The sequence below is a fragment of the Microdochium trichocladiopsis genome (genome assembly GCF_020744255.1).
Source record: "Microdochium trichocladiopsis strain MPI-CAGE-CH-0230 chromosome Unknown B0I36scaffold_7, whole genome shotgun sequence".
NCBI lineage: Eukaryota > Fungi > Ascomycota > Sordariomycetes > Xylariales > Microdochiaceae > Microdochium > Microdochium trichocladiopsis.
Genome location: NW_025763550.1, coordinates 2,355,994 through 2,374,293, shown reverse-complemented (window position 1 = coordinate 2,374,293; position 18,300 = coordinate 2,355,994). Strand labels below are relative to the sequence as shown.

Genomic DNA, 18,300 nt, shown 5'->3' with positions numbered 1-18,300 from the left:
GAGCTTCCAAAGCTGGGTTGTTAGTGCGTGATTACCCAGCACGTGCTGAATGCGGTATTTCGATGGAATAAGCTTGTGTGGAGTCCACCCCCGGCCTCGGATTCCCCCCAAAAGGCGAAGCTCGGGCAACCTCGGGGAGCTCTTTTTCTGGCAAATGCCATTTCATTCATGGGCAGTGAATGAATGGTAGTCAGGTAGGGGGAGGGAAGGTGCTGCTGCGCCTTGAGACACACAATAAGGGCAGCGTCCGAAAAAGCTGCGCCGCGCAGATAATATAATAGCGTCGCCCGATAAATTCATCTTATTGCGTTCGGGCGACGATGATGATAAGCATTAGCTGGGCAGATTAGATGGGAATTGCTCATCATCAGTATTCCCCAAGCTGGAAAAGAACGATATCAAAAGGCGGGCGCGGGACAATGCGCCGTAGGGAACCAGCTCGGCCGAGATCCCCCCAACTCCTTTGCCTAGCTTAGGTACGCAGGCAGCCATCCTTCCCGCTTCCCAACCCCCCGTGCCCGTGCCCATACCTAGCATCCTTCGCCAAGCATAATCATCATCAAAGGGAAGCGGAATTGCTTCCGGATACACCGAACAGGAATCGGTATCAGTCAAAGGAGGAGGAGAGATGTGTGTTGCGAGAGAGACAAAGGAAAATACACACCCATATCATACACCCTTGCGCGCGCGCGAATGAGCATGCCCGGACCGCCCTCGTGCTTGGGTTGTTCGTTTTCTTGCACCAACCAGCGGCTCGTAGTTATCAATCCACCCAGCAAGGTTGCCAGAGAGAGTATGGAGATTGGGGGATTGGGGGAAGAGAAGGAGGAGGAGTTGTGGCTGCGGGCTCCACCAAGCCTCTTGTCCCCCCCCAGTCACCGAGCTCCCGTCTTGGGAAAGGCTCGTGGGCCACGACCCCCTGCTACTATTCATCCTCCATTTGACTTTGACAAGCTCGGGTGGGCAGCAGCACAGCCTAGCAGTGAGAAGGGGGTCCCTCCCGTGGGGGTATCTTCACGCGTGGAGAAGTCACACCAAAGCCCAGTCAGCTTTTGTTTCGTCGTTGTTGGAGTAAGGCCTTTGGATGGCATCAGCCGTCACCGCCAATGCTACCGTCATATATTTCTATATTTCAGATTATACTCGGTTAGGGACAGGACTTCGTGTGACCCCCCACGAGCGCTACGTTCTTTGCAATACTTCGTTTTTCTCGATCTTATTTGGGACCGACGGGGACAATGGTAAAATCAGCAGTCGCTGTATGCCTCGACGTGTCTTGGAAGCTTCCGGGTTGTGCATCATGGCTGGCTTACGTCCCGGGGGATGTGCCAATCGCCAGAGAGTTCTTTCAAAGATCATGCGTGGATTTCAGCGTGCATGAATGAAGACGAACAGGTCGAACACGTGCATCGCATGTCGAGCCCATGACATTGGCAGAAGTGCCTGCCGTCTCTCGATGGGCGGCTCTATCATAATTGTCATGAGAACAACATGTTGCATAATCTACGAAAATAAAGGAACACATGACGTCTGACGTGTTTGTGTAAGTCAGAGGTGGCAGCTGCATGCACTGAGCTTATTCTTTTTCTCTTTCATGCTTGGCAGGTGTTGACTGACATGCCTTGTGACCATCTTCAATGGCGGGGGGGGGGGGACCACCCCTGGTACCCCTGGTCTGGAGGAATTGACCGGTGTGCTTGGGTCTTTGAACTTCGCCCATTTCAACGATGGTCGGCAAGGGCGAGGGATTTGATTCCTTCAACTTGTGCTCATCTGATCTGTGGTCTTTTATCTCTGCATCTAGCGGATTGTCCCATGGGCTTGGGTCTGTAATCTTCTCCAACGTTCTCTTGCCCTAAACGGAACTTGATAACGAGGGTTGCAGCTTTGATGTGGTGTGGTGACGGACGCGCGAACACTTAGGGGAGTGGCAGCCTGTTTGCCCACCTTGGCGAGGTGCCATTTGTTACAGGGCATGTCGGGAATCCCTGCAACGAACGCTGGTAGCCCCCCGCGCGCGCATAAACGAATGCCTTGCCAAGCGAGGATAGACTTCCAGAAGGATGTTAAATGGCAGGCTGACTGGGTGTGCGCGTGGATGAGGCTTCAGCTTCTGCTCTGGTTGTTATCACCCACACACAACGGCTCTCTTTCCTTGTTGGCTCAGCTCTCTCGACACGTCGTGGGGGTGCACGAGACACACAAACCTGTGTGGCTGCTTCAGATGTAATCCAAGGTTGTGATAACGGCTCTGTAGCTATTCGTGGTGGCTCGCTTGTTGCAGTGTCCATGACACCACCCAAAGCTTCCACTATTGAAATGAGACCATCTTGTGGCTGTTTGACAACAGGCGAGGTTGCTCATTGCACGTGCGAGTCTGGCATGTGAGCCTCTGCGCGATGTGGAAGCTGGAGCGTGTTGCCATCATCATATTTCCAAATTCCCCTCGACGGACGTCTATCGCCGAGTGCGTGTCCTAGATGTCGTGCGGAAGCTTACTCATTCTCAATGGAGCGTGTAACCCTAAGATATAACCATAAGCTATTGCCGATGTGCTTTCACGGTGCTTACCATCTGCCAGGAAGTGGATGGGCGGGTTCGGGAGTGAGATGGCGGCTGCGGGCCTTGCCGGCGTCTGCATGCTGACGTCTCTCAGCTTGGGGGCCGACTCGACTGCTGAACCGCGAAGAGGGTGTTGAGACGAAGTCGCAGCTTACTCACTCGTGGTCAGAGCTCTACGATGACGGCATGCATCCGAGAAGGAGGCATCGCTACCATTCCTCTGGCATTACAGTTGGACTCGAGCGTCCTCTCAGTGGGTGGACCACTTAACGTGGCTGATGTCCCATGCTGGCTGGGAAAGGCGGACGGAAAAATTAGCCCGCCGGGCGTCCTGCGCCCGCATGATCACGTTGTATGCGCCAAGCAGCCACTCTCGGCATTGTCTCACATTTCCAAATAAAAGGTACCCGCTGTGCTGGAAGACATCACTGCCTATGGCACGGATTGAGTGATGCCACAACTTCTGTGCATCGTCGGCTTGGAGTCGTCCATCGGGGGGGCCGCATCTGACAGCTGGTCCGCGTATTGGGACTTTGTCTCGTCTGCTCGGCACGTGGGGAGACCAGCAAACGCCCTCGGTTGTCAATTGGCATTTGCCGCACAGCTTTGACATGATTGGCGAATGGCTCCTGCCTCGTGACGATGACTGCGGCTGCACAAGTGGCCGAGCCGGTAGTACCCTCCGGTCAGCGGAAGCGCTCCTCCAGCGCTATGCTGGGCTGGCTCTGAAGCACAGACGATGGCGTAAGTGCTGACTGTGGCAAGAAACGGCCTGAACGGGCCGCCTTTTCGTGTCATGAGGCCTTCCCCGCAAGGCGAGCCCTGCATTTCCGGGGGACAGGACCCTGGCTTCCGGGCACGGCTCGACCTCGGAGGCTCAACCATGGAGCGCCCACCCCCAGCAACCCAAGAGTTGGCTAGAACCTCTTCCCCGCGTGCCTGGCTGTGTGAGAGTCGCTTTGACCTGAACAAAGTCTGGGGTGCAGTGACTGAAGCGTAGCTTGCAAGGAGCAGACTGGAAGAGGTGTCTTCATCTATCACGCCCTGGCGTCCTGGGGGAGTCGGTGACACACGGGCACGAGCCGCTGCTTTGGATCATGGATGCTTGCAAAGGTGGACCACTCCAGTGTTCAATGGTAACTGTCTCTGCAGGCGATCAGTACGCAGTAGAACCGAACCGTTGCGGGGGCTCGGCGAAACGGCCAGAACGAGGACGGAGTCTTGCCGAGCCTGTCCACTGAGGCGATGCGAAGGTAGCTCTAGCTGACCACATGATGGCAATTATGATGACCACAGCAAATGCGCAGTGGCAGAGCAGCGGTAAGAAGCTTTGGCAGGCCTATCCCAGTCGGCAAGGGGCCAATGTCCTGCCAGACAAATGAATGTCCGCGCCGAGCTGGCCATGCCAGGCAGCGATCTGGTATGAACTGGTTCGGACAGATGGGACACTGACAGCGCATCAACATGGTGGCAACAGGGTGACTTGCCGCAGGCGACGGGTACTGCCCGTCAGTCACGGGACATCTGGCGAGCTGGGTCACTGGCTTGATGAGGGTAACCGCGCATTCCGCAGCGAGCCTGGCGGTCTCTGGCTGAGCGTGCTGGGCTTGGGCGAGGGCTTTGCCCTGCGTGCAACAAGGCGCAGTCATGGAGGGTATGCGCTGGCACAAACAGGTCATCTGGAGGTTGCGTTGCAGCCAGTTGCACTCAGTTGCACTCGAGCCCGCCGCTGGCGAGGCCAGACCGGTGCGGGGGAGACTGGCTGGGCTGACCCTTCCTAATGGTTTTCAGGAGGGCCAAGTGCGCAGGACCGGACCCGGGGCGTCACGCGCGCGTTCCCTCAGGCACCATCCTCCTCCTCCTCCACTAACTGGCCCAGGCCCTCGTTGCCGACTGTTGAGAACTGCGACAGAGAGACAGAGAGAGAGAGGGAGAGAGCAGCCCGCTGCCAGATCACCAGACTGGCTTGGGCGGCTGAGGTGCAGGCTCGAGACGAGGCACACTGCGCACTCACTCACAGGCTGGGGCCGCACGGGATACTCTGTGGTCCAACGGCACGCATTCCAAGGTTGCTTGTTGCTGGCGATCCTGCCGTGGCCGCAAGGCGGATCAACGTTCACGCACTGGACACTCTTGAGCAGTCAGATGGCCGCACCTGCAGTGCTGGCATTGCCCCAACACGCATCCCTCGCCAACCACGGCGCCGAGGATGGTCTACTGACAGGCCACTACTGCATGCCCAACTGGACGGTAGCGAAGTTCTGGCTGTCGCTCGTGAGCACTCGCCCGTTCCTCCTGATCACGGCCTCTTGTCAGTGGCCTGCCTGCACAAGCCGGTGCTGGGCACGGGCGCCCCATTGTTAGAACCGAACCTGCTCTGCACCCATCCTCGCCCAGCGCTAGGCAATGTCATTTGCGGCCAAGGACACGATTCAGGCGTAGTGTCCAGGTGGGGAGAGCACACCGGGATGGATGGCATTGCCGTGGTGAGAATCGGACCAGCGCCAGAGCGCCGGCGCTAGCACGCGAGCAGTGGGAGCACGTACAGAGTCAGTCGCAGAAAGTCAGGAACACCAATGATCCGGCTGGTATTGCTCTTTTAAGAAATCGCTGCTCTCTTCGGTGCAAGCGCGACACTAGAACTTTCGGCTAGCTGAATTGGGTACTGCTTTTTGGCACCACACGGGCTGCTTCGCCGCAAAGGCCTCAGACCGCTGTCAAATGACCCAGTCCCGACGGGTCCCAGAATGGTACGTACCATGGCGCAGGGGGACGCCGCCCACCCCATGCCCCTTGAGACCCCCCTTCCCATCCACACTTGACTCCTCCACACCCTCACCCCCCCTCGCATCGAAGACACACTCTCGCAGCTCACACCCTTATCACACCCCCCTCCCCCAGACCTCCCGGGCCCAAGTCGAGGGAATTGCGCCGAAGTACCTGGGCCCATGTGGCCTCCCCCGTGCGTGTCTGAGCTACGTGGTTGCGCAGTACCCCCCCGCGCCCACAGCCCGCCTAAATCACGCGCCCAGCGACCTCTGCCCGAGCGCCCTTCTGGCCCCGTTCCCGGCGCCCTCGCCCGTCTCGGTACCTGTCGGCGCAGACCCGCCAGGTACAGCAACTGGCCCACCTCCTGCGCCCGCTCTCAAAGACACGCCGCCGTCCCACGCCATTACTTATCTCGTACGCCGCCCCTTCACATCGCCATCACCCACTACTCCGTTCTCTCCCTACAGCCCAGACGTCCACCTCATTGTCGCCACCATCGCCGTCCTTTGTTGTCGGCCTTCACGACATCGTCGCCCTCTTCGCCTTCAGCACCCACAGTCCACCACAGTCGGCTTCGACGACCCCAGGCACTCTTCCTCTCCGCCACCCTCTGCAACGTCTAGAGCGCACCTCCGCAGCAGTGCGCCTCAGTCACCACCAGCCGGATCCACCTTGCTTGAGCGACATTGGCCACCACCACGCCGCAGTTCGTTTACTCGACCTCAGCAGCACGCTCGACTCTTTACTTGCCTCAATCCCCAGCTCGTCCGGTGCCGCGCTTCTCTGAAGAATCTTTCGGACTATTCAACCTCTCCAGTATATACATCCGAGTCACCACCCAGCAAAGCCATATTGATCAGTATACTCGTACCTCCAACAAGCCCAAGATGCCTTGTAAAGCAGAGGGCCTCGTCCTCACCGTGGACCCCAATCTTATCCACAAGGTTGACACCAACAATGCCGAGAACCTCTTCAGCATGTGGACCGGTACGTCGAAGCAACACCTCCGCGGGGTGTCCGCAATATACTGACTGTCCTCCCATATAGTCTTCTCCAGATGTGCCGACTCCGTAGAGCAGGGCCGGAGGTTAGAGAACCTCAGCTGGCGGCTGTGGAATAGGGAGACCTTCTGCTGCGAGACCTCAAAGGCCGAGTCGTCTCCCATGTCGATCGCCAGGCATAGCCCACTCTCCAAGATCACCGACATGCCTCCATTGTCCGCCAGCCTCGAGTCGTCAAACAGCGAAGACGCCATTGAGGACCTGGTCGACGAGGCCGAGCCTCATCTGCACATCCGCCCACACGTCGTCCGGCAAGACTCTTGCTCAAGCAACAGGAGCCGGGGCCGTGAGCCTCACATTACGTCCGACCGTCTCGAGCAGATGGTTGTCCACATTGTCAACGGCAAGGAGAACAAACTTGCGCCTCTCCCGCAACATGTCCAGGCCTCGATCCCGACTCCCAAGGTCGTTGTCGACAGCCCCCCACCCCGGCCTGCTTCACCTCTGCAGCGGCAGCCATCGTCGGCTTCCGACTCCCAGAACACTGCTTCTGACGTCATGCCGCAATCACAATCGACATCGTCGCCAGTGAGCGAGACCGTCGGTACGCCTGCGAAGACTACCGTGCGCGGCTTCTTCCCGGCTTCGTTACCAGTTAGAAGTGCACCTCAACCCACGGAGCCCAAGGTTTCTCAGCCCGAGGTCATCCCAGCACCTGATGCCCAGCCGCCTGCGAAGCATGTCCAGCAGAAGGGCAAGAAGGCCGGTTTCTTCATCGGCACGGACTCTGACTCGTCACCACAGAGCATGGAAAACGACTACGACATGCCGGCTCCCAAGACCAGTGCCCCTGCGCCGCGTGGATCCTCATCCGACGGACAGAGCCCATCTCTCAAGAGCGCCTTGGCGCGCCCTCACCTGGGTGCCCAGAAGAAGACCGCCTCCTTTGCCAACATTGTTGCGACCCATCGTGCCAGCCAGCAGGCCATCAGTGACCAATCGGATGACTATGATGAGAGCGCCATCGACGATGACGACTCGGACTCGGAGTGGGAGGACTCGATCGAGGAGAGTGGCAAGTCTAGCCTGGACGACCAGGTGACATTCAAGCGTGTACCTTCCAAGTCCAACTTGACGTCTCAGCGATCCCTCATCAGCCTCATGTTCGCGGGACAGGATCAACGCACAAAGGCACTCAGCAGCCATGCGTCCCAGTCGACACCTGCGATACCCCAGCGCTCGCGGACCATGCAGAACATGTCGACCATGGCTAACTCCCCCAACGACTCGGACGAAGGTCTCCAGATGAAGAAGGGCATGCGCCCGCCTCAGCTGAAGCCCATCAACGAGATCCCACGATCCACTGCACAGCCCATCACGGCCCATGCGCAACCCATTCGCCACCAGGCCGCCCTCTCTCCTCGCACCACACGCCGCAACATGCTGGCGACTGAGCTCACGGAGTCCCTTCGCCGCCAGCTCCTGTGGGAGAGACAGCAGAAGACCTCGACTGCGAATGCTGTGCTCAAGAGGCGACACACCTCGCACGATGTTGCCAACCTGAAGCAGTACCCGGAGAAGGTACACATGAACAAGGCGGCTGACGAGCCTTCGACGAGCTGGAACCAGTATTTCAACCGCGACACTCAGGGCGGCTACCACGCTCAAGGCTGGTAGAGCGTTGTACCGATACCCTGTCAAAGCAGACCCATTACCGCATCTGCTCTGTACGACCATGCTTTTCCTTCTCTTTTTCTGCAATTTGTCATTGCATGGCGATTTGCATCCACTTTAGCGATACTATGCATCCTGCACAAGGCACCGGCGTTTCTGTCTTGTTGTTTCTTTGTTCATTTTCCCGTTCAGAGGTCGTGTGGGTTCTTCGCAATCCATCCACGCCCATTGCATCATGTCTGGACCCAGAGGTCGGCGAGCTTCCACTTGCCCCGGGGACACCAGCTGGCGTTGCTACTTTGACGATACCACGGTCTGCACTTTTTGGAATTTTTTTGGAATTTTTTATTTTGCGCCTGCGGAACAGGTATTATACCTCTCGGATACCCATTCTGTCATCGGTTTACGACTTATGGAAGGAAGATGGTGTACAAGTACTGTTCAACGCACGGTTACAATCAAGGATGGCATGGATGGAAGCCAGGGCGACCTGGTCCATGCTATCCCACATGTCAGTGGGAAGGGAAAAGGCTGAGAGAGAGAATGGTGGAAAAAGCGAAATTAAAAAGCTCCAAGCCCTGACAAAAACAAAGAAAAATTCTTTTTTCAAAGACTCTTACTTTCTACAGCCAGATTATAATGACTAGTAAAAGTTGGCATCTTCACAATGCGTTTCTCTCCGAAGTGCATTATTCCTTGACGTGTTGAACTGTACCCTGTTTGTGTGGCCACGTCAAAAAAAACCCACATCCATCCATCCATCCATCCATTGCGCTTGCGGCGAGGCGGTCAAAAGTGACCTTGACCCAGAGGACGGACGGGTAGTGTTGTTGTCTGGCGCCTGAGGATTTAGAGTGTGCTGGAAGGGGGGAGGGTTTGCTCCGCCCTTTCACGGCATTTTGGTGTCTTTTTTTTTCTTTCCCCTGGACCAAAGTGTCCGTGGTCAGGTAAAAGGGAAAGGGGGAAGGGCGGTGGAGGAATGGGGGGGGGGGGCATGATGGCATCAACAAACATTCGTTTGACGTAGTCTGCATGTGCTCTGCCCCAGAATGGTCCGGGATGAGCGCGTCTCGTCGGGCGGTTGCGTGTGAGTGGATATATGTCCTTTGTGATACTTGCCTGGCTTCTTCTTCCTTCGGAGTTTTGGGTTGCAAGGATGTTTTGGGGAGGAGGGGAGGGGGGCGGAGGGTGACGACATGTCGAGGCGATATCAAAGGGCACCTAAACAGCGCGAGGCTGGGCAGCTTGCAGCATCGGGGAGTCCGTCGACGAATAGTAGGCCATACAAACAGATGAGGGGGATAGGTAATGAGTGACAGTCGATTGCCGCCACCAGAAGGGACGTTTCTGGTCCTTTCGTGCGACTGTGTGCTCGCTCTATGATCAAAGGACGCGTCGTTCGAATCTTCTGGTGCAGTCGAAAGGTGCGGCTCAAAATGAGCCCCTTGCCCGCAGGACAGAACAACGCAAATCTTCGCTCCGGCCTGCGCGGCGCGGCGGGCGGGCACACACGGCGATCTACAAGCCTTGTTCGCGTGGTAAATTATGCGGGGGGGTTTGAGGGTGTGCAACTACTCCAACACGAAGCAGCACACTCATCCATACAAACACAAACACACGCACACACATATGCAAACATGCCAGTCACTCCTTCACAGTTGGTCTTTCGTCCCATGTTCTCCCCCCTTCCCCCCTTCTCTCGTGCGTGGACTTTTTTCCCGGCGCGTGGAAGGGTGCGGAACACAACCAAAACTCTGCAGGGCATGGGTATGGTAACCATCACACAACGTCGTTCCGCAGGCTCGCGTCACCGGAACATTTGGTAGTGGTTGCTCGCTCTTTCGCCCCTTCTCCAAATCCCCTTTCCCCCCCTTCCTCTAAATCTTTCTTTGTCTCCCTCTCCCTCTCTCTCTCTCTCTCCATCTCCCTCTTGTGCGTGCTGCGCGATGATGGGATTTCACAATGAGCAAGATGGCAACATGCCATGCCATTGCTAGTCTCCCTGACGCAGGTATGACGGATGACAAGGTCTTAGGCTTTGGGGTGGGAAAAGAGCCGGGGGGGGGGGCAAGGCCTGATTGGTGCGCTGCAGCTGGTTGCTTGCTCGCTCGCTCGCTTGCTTTGCAGGCACACAGGCACAACCACTCAGGCACGCGCCAATATTCCGGGAGGGAGCTCTGTGAACCTTGTATTTACACTTTTCTCTCCTAGTTGATTGTTAAAACAAAAAAGATCTACGCGAGAGCACGAGAACCTGGGGATGGGGGGGCCGGGCACAGCCGCGTTGGCGTCGCGATGGCATCATGTTGGTGGTGGTGGTGGTGTTGGTGGTGGGGCGAAGGGTCTCTTATGGCCGGCCATGTGTACGTACCTACGTAGGTACGCGTGGAGCATGGCTTTGCAATTGTCATTGTACTTACTCACCTCTGCTGGAGTGCGTGTATTGCTGCGGGATGATATGATATCGAGCCCTGACTATCGCTGCATCTTTTGTGTGTGTATGTGTGCGCGCGTTGTGTGTCAATGGTAAATTGTTGTTTTAATTTCTCAGGTTTTTGTTTTACATCACACCTGCTGTTTTGTCGGTCTTGTAACTTAACAGCCCCCCCTCCCCCCTTTCGTCTGCTTTCTGTTGCCAGATCTCAAGCGAGCGGGAAAAGATGAGCGGAGTTGCCCGATTCGGACGCCCTTGGGGTCTCGCGTGCGGTACCCGGGTACATGCCGCGCGATCGTATAGATTGATCATCTTCTTCTTGCTAACAAAAGGGGGGGGGGGGGGGGGGAGGGCTTGTCATCTTGGCTAGCTCAATCTGTAACAACACAACACACACTTACGTACATGGATGAGGGATACGGTGAAGGGGGGACTTGCAGAACAAAATTCAGCCATCATGCAATATATGACCAACTTTTGGGGAGGCAGGGTGAGAGGAGGGCTGAGGCTGATGATGATGGGGTGAAAATGTTCCGCGGCTGGGGATCCTGTTGGTCAATTGTCGGGTTTCAAAGGAGCGCCATGCTTTCCACCCCATGTCGCTACGGGCTTTGCGACGATGATATCAACATGGGGGAGGGGGGGAGGGGGGAGGATGTGTAAAAGGCACAAGGCAGGGCCCTTTTGATGAGCGGGGATCTCCGCGGCCCTGAGTGTATGAACTTTATCAGCTGCGCCCATCATGTACTTTCTTCTCCTGGGAGATAAAAGTTCCTGTTGGGAAGAGAGTGATATCGGTCCTCCGGCTGATAATAAGTGCCTGAAAAGCAAGCAAGCAAGCAGCAGCATGACCACGCGCGCGTGCACGTCGCAGGTGACCATGGCGAATGTGTTTTACAGGCTATCCTGTCACCAATTGCAGGCTCTGTCGCCCCGCGCAAGTGACAGAGGACAGAGTTCATGGCAGTCATCTATCACGCAGGCGTGGTGTGGGAGATGTCGTTAAAGACAGACATGGGGTCGGACGTGGAATAAGAAACAACACGCAGCCAGAGACACTTTTTCCCCGCCAAGCTATGCTTGAATCCCGGCCCCTGTGGTTGGCGAACCGGCAGCGGATCCGGAACCGCTGGGCCGGGGCGCGCAAGTGCATGCATGTTTCATCGTCTTGGGAAGAAGGGGGGGAGGCTGTCATTTCACAATACAGTAGCAGGCATGGGGCTCTTATGGCGGGGGCTCAGCCGTTGGTATTCGCTGCATGGGGGTTGGCTGAGGGGAGATGAATGAGAAGAGGGGGGGAGGGGGGTGGGCCGCGAGGGAGGTGAATGGTGGTTGAGATCATGTGGCTGCTGCAAAGGATTACTGCTCCCGCATCCCTTGGGCCTCTGCGAGATCTGGAAGGCTTTTCTTGGTGAGACAGCATGGTTCTTGCCTGGTTGTGTCAACCACACAAAGTTGCAGCATCTGATCCACAGCATCTGAGATGCGCCTCCCCAATGGAGATTTTGCGGCTGCTGTGATTGGACGGTGGGCAGTGGGGAAGATTCCGGGCTGGGGAAGACAACCACCACCAGATGATCTGCCCTGCCCGATGCTTTCTGGCACAAAAGGTGGGTCCAGGGTCATTCAAGAGGATCGAGGGCGGAATGCCAGATGCTGCCTTTTGCACAGTCAGCAGCAGAGACACGTGTGGCGCCTGCAAACCTAGGGATGTCATGCAGCGCCGATCGTCGAGGGCAAAGCCCGAGCAGCGAGGCTCACCACGGTGGGCGTGGCCTGTCTCAGCATCTCGGCCCTCATTGGGGCGGAGGAAATAGGACGCTGCGTCATCTGGGCACCTTTGCTGACCAGCGGCGCCAATAGCACTCAAACGGTCATGCTGTCTTGCTGCTGCGAGGAACAAAAACAACTTATATCTCGCTGGACGAGATAAAATATAATAATGCACACTGCTGGTGCTCAGGCTGGCGAGAAACAAACACACCCTGATCTGCGCAGGCATGATGAGACCTTCCATCCTGCTGGCAACATCGTGACCTGCCCGAGGATCCTCTCGGGCCATCTCGGACGAAGGTACATATGGACGCCTTTGCACCCCCTCTGAGCCTCTGAGACCTTTGGCTGGGCATGGCGCTGAGTCGGGCTTCCCCCCTCTTGTCTTGACAAAAAGCCGATCGTGCCCTTTGGGGCGGGCCTTTGGCAGACACGCCCATCTTGCCGGATGGCAATGTTGCCAATTCCCTGACCCCTCAGCGGTGGGCGCATCGTCATGGCCACGACGGCGGCGTTTTCTGACGTTTTGCCCGGGGGCAGCCTGTCCTGCAACATTCATTCCATTCAGGGACCCCTCGCGAGCTCAGACAGCGTCGTGATCTGAACAAATATGTCCTCTGGGTAGGCTCTGATGCTTTAAACACGTCGAAGCTGTTGTTAGGTGATTTGCATTTTGGCAGACGCCCAGACGAGACCCCAAGAGCACAGCGCACATCGGGAAATGCTGGAATGATAGCTGGCTGCTGCACGGAGTCCCCAAGCGTCCTATCACGCTGACGAGCCGCCGAAATGAGAAACACAGATACATAGTGATAGTAGCCCCTCGCGATTGGCCAGCGCCTGTCGAATGCCCAGACGCCTCATGGCCCCCAACTCGCTCGTTCAGATCCAGCCACATTTGCCCCCCAAACGCCTCTGGGTCACTTTGGTGGCTTGGGTGTGGCTCCCTTGGACGCCACTGTTCCCCCAGGCACTTCAGACCCAACATTGGAAGTTGGAATGTTATGTGTTGCTTAGAGGGGTGGAAGGAGGGGGTGGGTGGCCCAGCACAGACCCAGCATCTTCTTCATCGGCGACATTTCCCGTGTGTCTGCCACAAAGCCGTGTTCGCAGAAGATGCGGACCATGCATCTCATTGATAAAATTGGAATGCCAGATATAAACACCAGACATAAAACTGAATCCACAATGTCCGGACCGTAGACCGGTCGCACGACCTGGGCCTCTGCTTTCCTGTAAGCCTTTCTGGGAAAGAGATAGTACGTACGTACCCACATATCGCCACCACCACTTACAGCGCTGTAAACGCAGAGGGAGGGCCTGATAGTGTAACCCCACAGGCGCCATGCGAGACGAGCACCCCTCTCCTCTCTCGATGGCGCCATCTTTCCCAGTGGGAAGAATGACATCGTCACGGTGTTTTCTTCCTCTTTGTGTGCAGGGGTTTTGATTCATGATGGTCGTCGTTGCAGGCTCAAGCAGGATCGCCAATCCCGGTGGCCACTACAAAAGCCTGGATTCTGGATTTGTAGCTGCCGGTTGGTAACCTGGTTACAAGGTTCTAGCACCCTGTTACCTACGTCACTCCCCATCTAGGGTTGTTGTCGTAAGGCCGGGGGGGGCCACCACCAAAAACCCCACGGCATTTCACGAGAGAACTACCGGATTAGGATTGACGGCGAAGCATTGGGGAGCGGGTAACCTGGAGAATGGTCCCCGGCGGCCATGAGAACGGGGGTTCGAATTACGGTCAGAAAAGGACACGGCTGTGTGTTCTGACTGGCCTTTGCAGTTACTGGGCCTCAGGTGAGGTTGTTGGGATCATGCTTGTTCTGCGGCCATGGGGCGAGTCAGAGTAGCGTGCAGCACTATCGGAACGAGAAAGGGGCGACGGACGGCGGTCATCCTGTCCATGGCCCAATGATTCCTGGCGACCCCGTCCACACATCAACACCACACGCGTATCCATGTGGATTGTCTGCATCTTACAATGGTGTGCCGCCCAGATATGATCACAGCGGCTGTATGGCGGGCAGAGAGATCGAGACTGATATCGTAATGGGCGCATGTAGGTAGTGTACGTACGGAGTGCTCTGTAGGTCGCCATGCCCACCCACTAGCCTGCCTGCATGCGGTCCCTCGAGGATCAAGCGTCTTGCAAATGTCGGTGAGTTTTGCATGCGGCGCACTGATTCGCAGTTTTGTGCGCGCGCGTGCATATGGCGGCGCTCGCGACCAGAGGGGAGGGAGGCCCCCCCGCATGCGATGTGACCTTGTGGTGTGTGTTTTGTGGCATTGCTGCAGAGAGCAAACTGGGGGGTCCTTCAGCTCAGGCCTCTGGACAACTCATCGTGCTTGCATGGCGGTGCATCCGTGGACTGGGGAATGGGCCATGTGACTGCCGATGAAACAGACGTGGTAACCGGCCTCTACCATTGCAGAATTGCGAAGATATTATTCCAAACCTTTGTTTAATTCCCTTAAAAATAATCGACAGAACATTGATTGGGTACCTAAAGGTAGGTGCGTACGATATGCAAGATACTGCTCTGAAGAAGAGCGCGCTCTGACACCACGTGGGGTACAGCATCCTGCCGAAAGCTTCCCTTTCTAGCGCTTTATCAGTGGCCCAGCATCGCTTGAGCGTCAAGCGAACCTTCATCAAAAACTCAAACAGAGGATAAAGGAACTACCGCCGCGGAGGCCCCAGCGATGGCTATTGAATTGAGGTGTGCTTGGTTGACACAATGCTCGTCAGCCATTTAGACGCACATAGGGTTGCTCGCAGGGGCATGCATCGTGGTCGCCTATACGTCTTGTCACCCCCACCTTTGGAACAATGCTCGCGGTAAACCGCCAAGTGACGTCCTGCATCTACCACCATCAGGCGCTGGGACTGCTGCGTTGGGGATGCGTCGACGATGGCTATGCCTCCCACTCACGCTGCACACTGCACAGGCCGGGAATAACCTTAGCATATTATCTTGACAGACAGGCAGGGCCAGAAGACGTCGTCCGCGCCGCGGGCCTTAGCGCCCGTGGGGGGTTGGACACGAGGTTTAACCAGATTTTTGGTGTGGACGACGACTGCCTGCAGCGCAAGTGCCGAGCTGAGACACGAAAGAGAGTTTGCAACAACATATTGATCGCTGTCATGTGACGACTGGAACTTGCGTGCCAGGACAGTCGCTTTTCTGCAGCTCGAGTTGGCCGATCTTTTGATGACTTGCTTTGACTGTGTGGTCGCTGGCGAGAGGCACCTGCTCGCAGTCGCAGCGATACAGGCGCACGCACAGGGCGTGTCGGCAAAGCCATCCATCATCGGGCCTTTGCTGGCTTCATGTCTGCCTGCACCTGTGCTGTGCAGCCATGGTCAAGAAGATAGTGGTAGTGGTGGGGTCCAGCTCCCACCCACACACCATGCCCGGCACGAGCAGCTCGACCACACCTCCATCAGCACCACCACCACCACCACGAAGAGATCTCGCCTTGCCCGACTGGGAGGGAGAGGCCCGGCGCCCCGGAAGAAGGCGAGCCTGCCTTCTGGAATGTTTCCTGTTCGGGCAGCCCCATGCGCGGCCTGCAAGTGGGGTCCCCCCGCCTACCTCTTCTTTTTATTCCTCTCTTTATTCTGTCATTTTTCTGACTGGTCCGGCGCCGTGGGGAGGGCCCCACCCGGCCTCTTTCCCACAGCCGAGTAACGCCGGTTTCGTCCCTTCCGGCCCCGCGGCCGCCCAAGCGCGCTCTCACTAGCGTAGACTGCATGTGATGTGGTGAGCTCCGTCTCGGCTTTCGCTCACACTCTCTCTCCCGCACACACACACACACACACACACTCCTAGCACTGGATGACCGCTACCAAATGTCTGGTGCGTTGCTGCTCGCCGCCTCGCCTATCACCACATCTCCAAGTATCCCCCTTCTGCTTCTGCTTCTCCTTCTGCGCCTCCATCTCCACCACACCTGCCACACCTGCGGAGACCCTGAATCAGGCTCGCGGCTGCGGCTTGACCTCGGTGGCCTCTCGGGCAAAGAACCACAAAAACCCATCTTGCCATGTGCCCTCCCCAAACCCTACGTCATCCCGCAAGACATATTGTGGGAACATCATCGCCAGACGAGAGCCATCCGTCCGTTCGTCCGGCGCAGTACAGCGACATGGACGGCATCGCACCTCTCCGGGTAGTGACTCTCCATTCTGATGGACGAGCCGCCCAGGGTGCTCGACTCGGGTGTAGCGTCTAATCATAGACAAACAGGGACGACAGGTGACACGAACACAGGTGCAGAGTGTGTCTGGCAGGAAAGCCATCACCAGCAGGACAAGGTTCGACGCCTCCAAAAGGCCAACCGGCGCTACTCTCCTCCAAGGTTGGAGAACGGCGACGCCCCCGGGCCATGAGCTCCAACTCGTACAGCCCCCGAGTAGTCCACTCCCACGGCCTGCCCCACGATCTGGTAGATCCGTGCAAGCCAGTCCAGTCCAGTCAGGCTTCGCTGATGGTCATGCCGACTTGACATGCGTGGTCTCGGCAATTCCCATGGGTAGATGCGGAAGAGGCGACGACTTTGCGCACGGCCCTTGCCGCCGAAAACATCAAAGTCCCCTGACAATCACTCTCCCTCGCCGGCTGGGTCCCTGTCAGATAGTGGGATGCAGATCTAGACGTGCTATCGATACGATATGCAGTCATAGCTTGCGGAGCTTGCACTTTGGGCACTCCACCACCGAACCGGTGTCCATCTATCAGTGCCCAGGTGGATTTACAGTGGAACAGGAGTCACATCCAGACCCGCGCACAAACGACATCTCCACATGGCACGCGAAAACGCTCTGCTGGATTCTTGGCCAGTCATCATGCTTCCTTACCAAATCTGCTGTGGATGTACAGGCTCTCTGACCAGGAACTTGTCCGTTTCTGGCCATCGGGCAAGATAATTCTTCGGAACGCGGGCAACCCTTCACCGAGGAGGCAGCGAAAACGAGCATGGGAATTGCGATTTGCGACCAGTGGGCTCCACTTCTTCCACTCCTTCTTCTGCCGCGCGCCACGCATTTTTCCAGAAGATCTTGTTTGCACACCCACTGTTCCAGCAGCGGTTTCTGGGTCTCGGCTACTTCCCCGTGGGTTCTCAAAGTCGGTGAATGGTTTCCCTTGGATTGCTGTGCAGCATTGAAGCTCGGTATTCTGCCGAGCTATGACATATGCAGGTACCTATTCGCTCGAAAGTCTCAGACGCTTGTGCATGTGTACATGGTGCCTATGTATCGTTGCAGCACGCGGCCCCAACCCGAGTTTGATTCCTGAACGCGGGACCGTGGAGAGGTCTTTCCCCCCATGGGTCAAGATCTTTGCGCCAGCACAAGCAACCACCGGGGCTTGGAGCATGACCTATGACGGCTTCCCAGTACGACAACTCCAAATACGTACCCGTGGCTCTCTCATGGCCTACGGAGTCCTGGTGTTCACGCTCTCCTGCGCACAGCTTCAAATCCTGAAAAACACCCCATTCCGTCAAAGCCGGAAAGCCAAAGCGGCCACCGTCTTCTCCCAATGTCATCTACTCCCACCACGGGGACCCTGATATCCGCCTTGCCATGGTTCCACCATCATCTGCATGTCCTGTAACGCAGGCACATGTCCGGTGTCTGAGAGAAGTCGGTCCGGGACCCACTCGAGTACCGCCCAAGAACCGCCTTCTTTTCTGCGCGCGGGTACGTAGCTCCTCGCCCTCTCGCTACGGTGCCACTTGCGAGCATCTGGCCATGCAAATGCAGGCTGGGAAAGTCGGTCACAGACATGCCTAGTCTCTTCTGCATGGGCATGGGTGGTGAATAGACTCCTCTTTTTTTTTTCTTTGCTCCCTCTCCGTTCTCTCGGTAGTACAGTACGGCCGGACTGGACCGACCCGCCTGAGTCCAGGCTGATGGAAGCAATAATTAAGCCGGACAGGCCGTGTATGTACCATGGGCAGGTGCTGTGTACTACGGTACTTGTACTTTTCAGGGTGGAGGTGCGGGGAGAGCGGCTGTGCCGGTTCTTGAGCCTTCCAGCTTCTAGAATCAAAAATTCGCCCGGCCACTCG

At 56.9% G+C, this 18,300-nt stretch overlaps 2 protein-coding genes across 2 annotated transcripts; one reads left to right on the top strand and one right to left on the bottom strand.

The window, feature by feature from the left end:
* Positions 1-1,058: 1,058 nt before the first annotated feature.
* On the bottom strand, positions 1,059-2,776 carry B0I36DRAFT_433085 (uncharacterized protein). Its single transcript, XM_046162653.1, has 5 exons — positions 2,572-2,776; positions 2,500-2,523; positions 2,208-2,311; positions 1,669-1,855; positions 1,059-1,503 (listed from the first exon to the last, which is right to left on the bottom strand). The coding sequence occupies exons 1-5, from the start codon at positions 2,639-2,641 to the stop codon at positions 1,349-1,351; spliced, it is 540 nt and encodes a 179-aa protein (XP_046010718.1). The 5' UTR covers positions 2,642-2,776; the 3' UTR covers positions 1,059-1,348.
* A 3,442-nt stretch (positions 2,777-6,218) lies between these two features.
* Positions 6,219-8,009, top strand: B0I36DRAFT_375562 (uncharacterized protein; the record flags this gene model as incomplete). Its single annotated transcript, XM_046160379.1, has 2 exons — positions 6,219-6,318; positions 6,379-8,009. The coding sequence occupies 2 exons, from the start codon at positions 6,219-6,221 to the stop codon at positions 8,007-8,009; spliced, it is 1,731 nt and encodes a 576-aa protein (XP_046010717.1).
* Between the last annotated feature and the right edge of the window lie 10,291 nt (positions 8,010-18,300).